Consider the following 11101-nt stretch of genomic DNA (forward strand, 5'->3'; position numbering starts at 1 on the left):
CTTAGGTTAGCTATAGTTGTTTAAAAAAAAAAAAAAGCTAATGTTGAATTTTGTAATTTTTGTGTAAATTTGCAAACTTTATCTCTCATTAGATTACTTAATACAATACAAATACATTTTTCACTGGGCTGATTTCTAGGCAAGTAGGTGTGCAGTTTATCTGTGTTACCTTTTCCTATCTTCCCTTTACTTCCCCTCCCACAGCTTTCCTTGCAGCAGTCCCCAGCCCAATGCCCTATTCTGCTTCCTGGCAGTCCAAGACTCCACTGTGGTTTCCTTCTAAGCCTGCTCTCTAAGACACAGCGTTAGACACCAGACCAGTAGTCTCCAAACTTTTCTGACTGAGTCCCCTATTGGAAAGAATTTTGAGCACACCCCCAATATCTTTATAAATGACATGCATGTATTACTGTTAATATATTATGAATACAATAAAACATACTGAAATCGAAAATTTTCAATCGATGAGATAAAGATGAAGTAAATCATATTTTAACTAATTTCAAAATGTATTACTAATAATACAAAATATACTTTTCTCTAGCATGTTATTGTTAACAAAGTCTTTTAGGGGAACAGTAATTGAATATGCCTCATTATTCTTTAAATCTTGGGTCAACATTTTGTGATACAGCAACACAGATGTCTGCTTTTATGTTCAGTTTATTTAAAGGCTCTCTGAAAAGAATTCACAAAGATATGGGTATTTAAATGGAAGACCTGCTTCATTAGCTGGGTGGCTAAATCATACCTATTTTTCAGTCTCATCAATCATTATGCAAAGATTTTGGTTAAATCTGATGGATGCATTTCCATCTTACCTAATGTTACTCAAGTGGATTAAAAACTCCTATAAGATATCAGAGTTTTTATAGGTTACATGCATTTTCAATTGCAAAAATTACATATAAAGGGAAAATTTTCAAACATCAACATAGCATAGTGGGGACTTCCCTGGTGGTGCAGTGGTTAAGAATCTACCTACCAATGTGGGGGACATGGGTTCGAGCCCTGGTCCAGGAAGATCCCACATGCCGCAGAGCAACTAAGCCTGTGAGTCACAACTACTAAGCCCATGCGCCACAACTACTGAAGCCCGTGCACCTAGAGCCCATGCTCCACAAAAAAAGAGAAACCACCACAATGAGAAGTCTTCACAGGGCAATGAAGAGTAGCCCCCCGCTCGCCACAATTAGAGAAAGCCCGCGCACAGCAATGAAGACCCAACGCAGCCAAAAATAAATAAATAAATAAATTAATTAATTAATTTAAAACAAACAAACATAGCATAGTGGGTAAGGGCATAGACCCTGGAGCCAATTGTCTAAGAATCCCAGCTCCTGGATTCTTACTACTTGTATAGCTGTGGGCAAATTACTTAGCCTCTCTGTGCCAAAATTTTCTCTCCTGTAAATTAGGATAGTAATAGAACCAACTCAATAGGGTTATTTGAGAATTTAAAAAGTCAACATTTATAAAGCAGTTAATATGATATCTGGCATATACTAAGTATTATTTATGTTAAGAAATATAGGGAGACTTCTCATGCCCTGCTATTGGGAGTGTAATACTTAAAACCACTTTTGAAATCAGTTGGGTACTATCTACCAAAGTTGGACATACACATGCCCTGTGATCTAGCATACCCACCAAGATATTACATTTTAAAACAAGAGTGGTCCTAGTGGCTTTGTTTGTAATAGGCAAAAACTAGAAATAATCCACATGTGCATCTAAAATGGGATGGATGAGGACTCCTCTGGTGGTCCAGTGGTTAAGAGTCCGCCTTCCAACACAGGAGAAGTGGGTTCCATCCCTTGTCGGGGAACTAAGATCTCACATGCCGAGGGGCAACTAAGCCTGTGTGCTCTACAGCCCACATGTGCCACAACTAGAGAGCCCATGCACCACAACTAGAGAGAAGACCGCATGCCGCAACTAAGACCTGACACAACCAAATAAATAAATAAATAAAATATTTTTTAAAGTAAAAAAAATAAAATGGGATGGATAAGAAAATGATAATTTGTGTATCCACTGGATGCTATTCAGCAATACAAAGGAATGAAAGGAACAAACCACGGCTACATCAACATAAATGAATCTTACAAATGATGATGAGTACAAGAAACAAGATGCAAAAGAGTCTGTAGAGTGTGATGCCACTTATATAAAGTTCAAAGAGAGGAGAAAACAAAATATGAGCTTAGGAATGCACATATAGGTAGCAAAACTGTAAGGAAAAATAAATAAATAATCATCACAAAAGTCAGGCTCATGATTATCTCTAAGAAAAAGAAAACTGTAACTGAGGAGGGGCACCTGTGTATGTGTGTGGGGCAGTGTTTGGGTGTGTGCACCCTTGCATGAGTGGTGATAATGTTCTATCTTCTGGCCTAGGAGATTGCTTAGGAATGTTTATTTTATAATTATTTATTAACTACGTGCATAGGTATTATGCACTTTTCTGTATGTATTATATTTCACAGTGAAGAAAAATCTTAAAACTGTTATACAAGTTTTCTTTCCACAAAATTAACTTCAGTTTCTGGCTCCAGCTTCTTTGCTGGAATAACTGCTTATGAGATATACCTCAAATGAATTTCATGTGGTTGCTCTCCCTGTAATCTTAACTTGGAATCCTTTCTTTCTTTAAAAAAATTTTTTTAAGTCTAAGTAACTCATCCATCGGTGGTTACACTTACACAAGTTTTGCAGAAAACACAGTTTTTATTTTTTTAAGTCAATTGTTGAAAATACCATTCAAAGATGTATTAGAGAAAAAATACCTTCTCTACTATAGCTTTCCTTTGGCAGCTCACAGAATTGTCACTTTAAAATGCATCTCATTATTGAAACACAATCTAGTAAATACCGCACTGAAACAGAATCTATCCAATACCATAATGTGAGACATATTAAAAACATCTGTGCTTTCCATTTAACATTATAGTAAACTTCCCACATTGTGTAACATGTTCCAATACTTGTGTCATTAGGTCTTTAGCAATGTTTTATATGCATATTCTCAAGGTATTTGCTGTCAAAGGAATGCAGTTTCTTTTTTCCATCTGTGTTCCATGTGTTATTTCAAACATTTTTATCTTCACAAGAAGAAAACTATTTTCCCAATGGTATGTTGCTTTTTGACTTTTTATTTTTAAGGAAGCTCAGAAAAGACTTCATAGCATTTATAATTGGTGAATTTTCTTTAAAGTATTGGCTTGAATCATACACTCCTTAAATATTTTAGAAATATTGTTGAGCTTTATGAGTTTGGATGTCTACTTTTTAAGTTGTTAGCTAATAGTGATCAGTTCAGAACATCATTATCTGTAATACATACTTTGGGTGAAGATGTTAGTAAAAGTAAATATAAATTCATACTTAAAACAGTTTTAGAAATAATTTTAACTATCATTGCCAACTTCTTGTCAGATCTAATTAGTCATTAGTTTTTAATCTTGCAGTGTGGCTCCAAAAAGGGTGCCAGAAATGTCAGCTCAGCCCATTGTGTTTGCCTGTTCTTGCATTATTAACACTGTCTCCACTGATCCATGCTATAATAGTTTACTTAAATATGATCTATAAATCCATTTAGTTAGATACAGAAACTGCAACATGTGGCAATATGTTAAAAGTGAACAAAGGAGAGAGTCCTCCCCTCCCCACACAGTGAGCGTCTGTGCTACCACCCTCTCCCCCGAGCACCCTGAGTGCCTGCCTACTTAATGGATCAAGTTTGGGGTGCCACTACCAATCCTCACATTAAATATTAGTAGGGCTTAATTTCTTTCCCTCTTTTTTTGCGGGGGGGGGAATATATATGTGTTTGAAGATAAAAGTTCAAATATCTTTTCTGGAATTTCAGGGGTCAACTTCTGTATCTTACACTCATATGTGGGTACATTTTATCTGGGGATAAGAACATCTATCAGAATGAATATGAAACAGTGGCATTCCAGCCAGGAAAATAGAAAAACATACTGTTTGGGCTGGAGGACCTTCCTTGTGTGTTCTGCAGTGACCTTGAAGTTGGAGGACATATGATAATCCAATTTGTTACACCCTGGTAAAAGTGCAAACAAACAGACAAACAAACACTTAATGCTACTAATGAGGGAAACTACAAATATATAAACCAAATAAAAATTGTACATAAAAGAGAATTGATTATTTAAAAAGTAGTCTTAAGATAATTATGAAAAGAATCTTTAAGATATCAAGAAATGGACCATCTGTAACACTGTATTAGCCAAGATAAGTAATACTAGCTGCTGTAATAATTGACCCCAGAATGTCTGGCTTAACTCAATAAAGATCTATTTTCTCACCCATATCACAGTACAAAGCATGCTGTGAGGGGGCTCTGCTGTAACTAGTCATTCAGAGACTCAGGCTTCTTCTAAGCTGCAGATCAACACATGGCTTCAAGGTTGACCCGGCTTCATCCAGTTGGTAGATGGATGGATGAAAAAAAGTGGAGAAGGTCCACCTTCTCTTAACTGCTCAGCAGGGATCATATTTTACTAGTGAGAACTAATCACATGGCCCTATCTACATGCAAAAACTTTGGGAAATGTACTTTATCTATGGGTTCCGGAAGCGGACATGGGTTTGGTGAGCATCTAGACAGGCTTCTGTCATATAAACAGAGGTTGGTCTAGGGATTCCAAAGCTATAACTTGAGTATCACCAGGTCTGACTTTGGAAATCCCTTGGGAAGCCTCTACCACTCTCTTTTCTGCCTGCTGTAATAAAGGAATCAGAACACCAGCACTAATTTTAGCTCTTGCTGTTCCCTGAATCAGCCACGATCTCCCACATCTCTACCTCTGCATGTGATTTGTATATGACGTCTGTCCATTCTTTCCACCAATACTTCTAACCACCGATTCCTCCAAATCTAGCAAGCTTCTCTTCATCTTCTAAGACCTAACACAATGGTTACTTCCTCCATGAACATCTCTCTGATGACACACAAGGCACATATCTCTTCTTAATGTTCACTGAACTTTATCCATGTACTTTGTTCCTACCTCTATTACTGAATGCATAAGCCTGTATTATAATTTTTAAGGAACAAGTATGTTTTCAAAAGGATTGGATGCATTAATATTCACAACATGGTGACCATTAATAATATTGAATAGATTTAGCTTCTCAAGGGTGAGGATAGAGTCTTATGTATCTTAGTATCTCCCATGCCTACCAGCACAGACCTGGCTCACATACTCAGTAACTGAGGAAAAAATGAACACTGTCTCCCTTCCTTCCACTTCCCAGCAACTCTAACTCTTAACTCTCTCTCTCTCATATATATATATATATATATATATATATATATAGTGGTAAAACACAAAATTTACCATTTTCACCATTTAAAAGTATACATTACTATATGCACCTTGTTTGCAACAGATCTTTTAACTTTTTCATCTTACAAAATGGAAACTTTATACTCACGGAATTCCCCATTTTCTATAGTGGTACACAAAATTTACCATTTTCACCATTTAAAAGTATACATTACTATATGCACCTTGTTTGCAACAGATCTTTTAACTTTTTCATCTTACAAAATGGAAACTTTATACTCACGGAATTCCCCATTTTCCTCTCCCCTCAGCCCCTTAAAACTAGCATTCTGCTTTCTGTTTATAAGAGTTTGACTGCCTTAGATACCTCATGTAAGTGGAATAAGCAGTCTTTGTCTTTCTATGACTAGCTTATTGCCCTGGAGATTCATTCATGTTGTAACACATGACAAGACTTCCCCCTTTTTTAAGGCTGAATAATATTTCATCGTATGTATATACTACATTTTTCTTTATTCATTCACCCATTCTAGTGTCTTTGTTTTCGACTTGTGGTTACTGGAGGGGATTGATGACCCCAGAGAAAAGGTGATCCTGTACTCTCAAAGATTTCAGGATGTTTTAGGTTCTAGAGACTAAAAGAGAAACTGTACTGAGTGCAAAGGAAATTAGATTTTTAAAAAATCAGTGACAACATAAAGAATGCCCCCCATTATACCCTATTTGAGCATGAGAAACTATTAAACTACTTTCAGTTGAGCAACCAAGGGCCCATAATAAAAAGTTGTTCACATTCCAAAGGGCTCTTACCCTAGGCTTTTCACTGTCCTACTCAGCACCTCCTGTTTCATACCCTCAAAATAGCTCGGTTGAGAAAAGAAACAGCAACATTTTAAAGTCGGGCAAAATAAATAAATAAATAAAGGGATAAACAAGAACTCTTTCAACACAGAGCACTTGTAAGAATTTTCATGTTTATGGAGAAGCAGAGCCCCAGAGTAAACTCTGGCCCTTCTTGGAATTAGTGGATTCCAGTGTTCATTTGCATTGAGGCAGTTTGAGGCCCTTTGGGGACATTCATAGCCTTTACTTCAGGGCGTTATCATGAAAGAATCTAAAGTATCCTTGCATTAGCATGATCGTTATTTTTTCAGCTGGTCTGAGGAGGTATTATTAAACATGTGGCCATAATGTGTACAGAAAAATCTCCACGTAAACTAGCATTTAGCATGTAAACACAAACACCTCACTCGTAACTGGTTTCTAAAACTATCATAATAAGAACCTCAACACTTAAAAAAAAGCAAAAAACCCTTAAATTTTTGGTAAAAGATGCCGAATATAGCTTGAAGTAGTAAATAATCCTTCTGAAGCGATATTAGCGAATTAATTGCTGCGTGAACAAAGAACCCTTTCTGCACCAGGATGAATGTTGCCTTTATTTTTTTCCTCACAAGTATGATTCTAGAAAACAGCTGTACTACATGTTGACAAATGACAAAGCGGCAGACTTGCTAAAACACTTTTTGGTCAAGGCCAAGAGGGGGAAAAAAAAAAAAATGGGGCTGCTGGAGCGGCCAGCGAGCTGGACTCCCAGGGAAGCTGGCTTCCCTCACCTCTTTTTTTTCCAGTCTTTAGGGAGCAGGGGCCTCACCGACCCACCCTCCCCTTTCCCGGCTCTGGTTACAGCCTGTCGAGTTGAACAAACTTGCTGCAGGCGGATTGGCGATCGGGAGCTCTCGGGCTGGGGCGTCGTATTTATTAATTTATATTCCGCGGCGTCCCGCGCGCGGGCCGCTCCTTTGTACCCGGCCGCCGCCGCCCAGGCTCCAGGGCCTCAGTGGGGAGCGCGGCCCCCTCGTCCTCCCGACCCCCAAGGCCGGCACGTGCTGCTCCCGCCAGCCCGCCCGCCCGGCCCGCCCGGCCCGCCAAGGGGGCGGAGGCCCGGCTTTTCTCCTACCCTCTCTGGGCCAGAAAGAGGAGGAGCGGCGGCGGCGGCGGTGGCGGCAGCAGCAGCAGCCGGAGGAGGCGACTGCTGCCCGGCCGAGGGAGAGCGGCGGAGCAGGGTTACGGCGTCCGGCAACGCTCGGCGGCCGCCGGGGAGGCGGGAGCGGCGCAGCCGGCCGGGATGTTCCCTGGCACTTCCTGACTGGCTGGCCGTGCGCACACGGCCAGACTCGCACGCCCTCGGTCCCCGTGGCTCGCTCGCTCGCTGGCTCGCGCGGGCCCGCTCTGCGTCGGCCGCGCAGCGGGGGAGGCGCGCTAGAGGGGACGCGGCCCGGCATGAGCTGATTGCGGGTGGATACGCCGCGGACGGGCTCCTAGAAGCCGTGAGGAGCCGCTTTTCTCCGAGTCGCCGCCCTACCCTTGGATTTGAGATCATGTATGTACGCGTCGCGGTCCTGCCATTGTCTCTACCCCAGCGCGTGCCGTGCGCCCCTGGGCGAGGGGCTCATGCCCATCCCCGCTGTGCGCTGTCCCCCGCACTTCCTGTTGGGATGAAAGAGAGCCTCGCGCTGACCACGCGCCTTTTCTCCCCCTCGCCCCCGTCTCTGCCGTGTAGGTCCATTCACATCGTGGCGCTGGGGAACGAGGGGGACGCGTTTCACCAGGACAATCGGTCGTCGGGGCTCATCCGCACTTATCTGGGGAGAAGCCCTCTGGTCTCAGGGGACGAAAGCAGCTTGTTGCTGAACGCGACCAGTACGGTAGCGCGTCCCGTGTTCACGGAGTATCAGGCCAGCGCGTTTGGGAACGTCAAGCTAGTGGTCCACGACTGTCCCGTCTGGGTAAGGGCCCGCAGCTGCTCTGTGCAGAGGCTGATGGAGCTTTCCTTTTCTTCCTTTCTCTCTTTTTTTTTTCTCCTCCCCCTGTTTCCCCTTTCATGAATGTGGACGTCTGGGTCACCTGGGGAGAGTTTTTAAACATTTGGGGGAAAATCTTTGGTCCTTCGTTTCATTGGGCAGGGGCCAGCCTAGTCAGAGAACACTCTTAGAAGGGAAAAAGCCCCAGTGGGAATGTGAAGCACTTAACGCGCACACTTCACGACTCTGGGTTGTCCCTTGGTAGACAGCTGACTGAATGTCCCAACCCCAAGGAACGAGGTCACTAAGTGTCACCAGCAGACAGCAATGTTTTTTCATGCCTACCCTGTGGGTGATATAAAATATTAGTGTTCTAAAAATAAAGGTCTCTGAAAGCTCAACACAGCAAAAATACATTTCACTGGGGCAGCTCAGAAATAGGACCCCTGGAAAGGGGGTGGGAAAGACAGGGACTGAAAATTAATTCTAAACAATTCTTTTATAGCACTATCCACCTTTGAAAAAATTTAATTAGTGTTTTTAATTTTAATAATGCAGATATTCTTAATATATTTAGCCATTTCTTTTAAGTGACCTGTAAATCAGAAATATTGCTAATACTGTTTTGGGACTTGAAAAAGCTTTAAAATTTGCTATAATTAAAAGAAATCGTAATGAAGTTGATAAATGCTAGTCTAATTCTTGAGTGATAAAAGAAGAAATCTACTCTCTGACATGTATAAATGTTTTCAGTACACAATAGCATCATGTTTTGAATGTTTTCATGTAATCTTACTCGAAAGTTTCTGATTCTTTACTAGTATAAAAGTTATGTTGCAGCTAAGTATTATATTTTATAACAGAAGAAAGTTTAATGTCTAAAAAAATACAGATATCATTATGTGAGATTTACATTTAAACTGCACTTTAAGAAAACCGAATTAGAGACTATAGGGAACTAATACACCTTTCCAAAGAAATGTATAGAATGTACATAAAAACATTTCTTATGCAAATTTCCATATTACTGAAAGAAAAGATCACTTGCCCAAATAAATTTTCAGCTAAAGTAAATTTTCTGCGTCGGCCGCGCAGCGGGGGAGGCGCGCTAGAGGGGACGCGGCCCGGCATGAGCTGATTGCGGGTGGATACGCCGCGGACGGGCTCCTAGAAGCCGTGAGGAGCCGCTTTTCTCCGAGTCGCCGCCCTACCCTTGGATTTGAGATCATGTATGTACGCGTCGCGGTCCTGCCATTGTCTCTACCCCAGCGCGTGCCGTGCGCCCCTGGGCGAGGGGCTCATGCCCATCCCCGCTGTGCGCTGTCCCCCGCACTTCCTGTTGGGATGAAAGAGAGCCTCGCGCTGACCACGCGCCTTTTCTCCCCCTCGCCCCCGTCTCTGCCGTGTAGGTCCATTCACATCGTGGCGCTGGGGAACGAGGGGGACGCGTTTCACCAGGACAATCGGTCGTCGGGGCTCATCCGCACTTATCTGGGGAGAAGCCCTCTGGTCTCAGGGGACGAAAGCAGCTTGTTGCTGAACGCGACCAGTACGGTAGCGCGTCCCGTGTTCACGGAGTATCAGGCCAGCGCGTTTGGGAACGTCAAGCTAGTGGTCCACGACTGTCCCGTCTGGGTAAGGGCCCGCAGCTGCTCTGTGCAGAGGCTGATGGAGCTTTCCTTTTCTTCCTTTCTCTCTTTTTTTTTTCTCCTCCCCCTGTTTCCCCTTTCATGAATGTGGACGTCTGGGTCACCTGGGGAGAGTTTTTAAACATTTGGGGGAAAATCTTTGGTCCTTCGTTTCATTGGGCAGGGGCCAGCCTAGTCAGAGAACACTCTTAGAAGGGAAAAAGCCCCAGTGGGAATGTGAAGCACTTAACGCGCACACTTCACGACTCTGGGTTGTCCCTTGGTAGACAGCTGACTGAATGTCCCAACCCCAAGGAACGAGGTCACTAAGTGTCACCAGCAGACAGCAATGTTTTTTCATGCCTACCCTGTGGGTGATATAAAATATTAGTGTTCTAAAAATAAAGGTCTCTGAAAGCTCAACACAGCAAAAATACATTTCACTGGGGCAGCTCAGAAATAGGACCCCTGGAAAGGGGGTGGGAAAGACAGGGACTGAAAATTAATTCTAAACAATTCTTTTATAGCACTATCCACCTTTGAAAAAATTTAATTAGTGTTTTTAATTTTAATAATGCAGATATTCTTAATATATTTAGCCATTTCTTTTAAGTGACCTGTAAATCAGAAATATTGCTAATACTGTTTTGGGACTTGAAAAAGCTTTAAAATTTGCTATAATTAAAAGAAATCGTAATGAAGTTGATAAATGCTAGTCTAATTCTTGAGTGATAAAAGAAGAAATCTACTCTCTGACATGTATAAATGTTTTCAGTACACAATAGCATCATGTTTTGAATGTTTTCATGTAATCTTACTCGAAAGTTTCTGATTCTTTACTAGTATAAAAGTTATGTTGCAGCTAAGTATTATATTTTATAACAGAAGAAAGTTTAATGTCTAAAAAAATACAGATATCATTATGTGAGATTTACATTTAAACTGCACTTTAAGAAAACCGAATTAGAGACTATAGGGAACTAATACACCTTTCCAAAGAAATGTATAGAATGTACATAAAAACATTTCTTATGCAAATTTCCATATTACTGAAAGAAAAGATCACTTGCCCAAATAAATTTTCAGCTAAAGTAAATTTAATAGGCTAAAATAAATGAAAAATGGGCTTTTTCAATAACAGGGATGCTATTAAATTCCTAATTATGACAATGATGATGCTGATCATAGGAAGCATTGGTAGAGAACTTACTGGCTGGAGTCCATACAAGCAAATGAAACCCTTCTTTTACTTTGGTATTTTCATTGTGAAAAATCTTACAGTCTAAAAACTAATTGGTTATACACTCAGTTGAACAAATGTTGAGTGAATAGAGTAAATAAATGTAGGGAA

At 41.2% G+C, this 11101-nt stretch overlaps 1 protein-coding gene across 1 annotated transcript in view; it reads left to right on the forward strand.

Moving 5' to 3' along the window:
• The first annotated feature begins 7407 nt into the window (after positions 1-7407).
• RHOBTB3 (Rho related BTB domain containing 3) overlaps positions 7408-11101 on the forward strand; it is a 55743-nt gene continuing 52049 nt past the window's right edge. Inside the window, exons 1-2 of the mRNA XM_007450230.1 lie at positions 7408-7701; positions 7882-8107. Of these exons, the coding sequence (XP_007450292.1) occupies positions 7700-7701; positions 7882-8107 (228 nt within the window). The 5' untranslated portion in view covers positions 7408-7699. The remainder of the gene's footprint in view (positions 7702-7881; positions 8108-11101) is intronic.

Source organism: Lipotes vexillifer, unplaced genomic scaffold (genome assembly GCF_000442215.2).
Source record: "Lipotes vexillifer unplaced genomic scaffold, Lipotes_vexillifer_v1.1 scaffold1403, whole genome shotgun sequence".
In the NCBI taxonomy this organism is placed as follows: domain Eukaryota; kingdom Metazoa; phylum Chordata; class Mammalia; order Artiodactyla; family Lipotidae; genus Lipotes; species Lipotes vexillifer.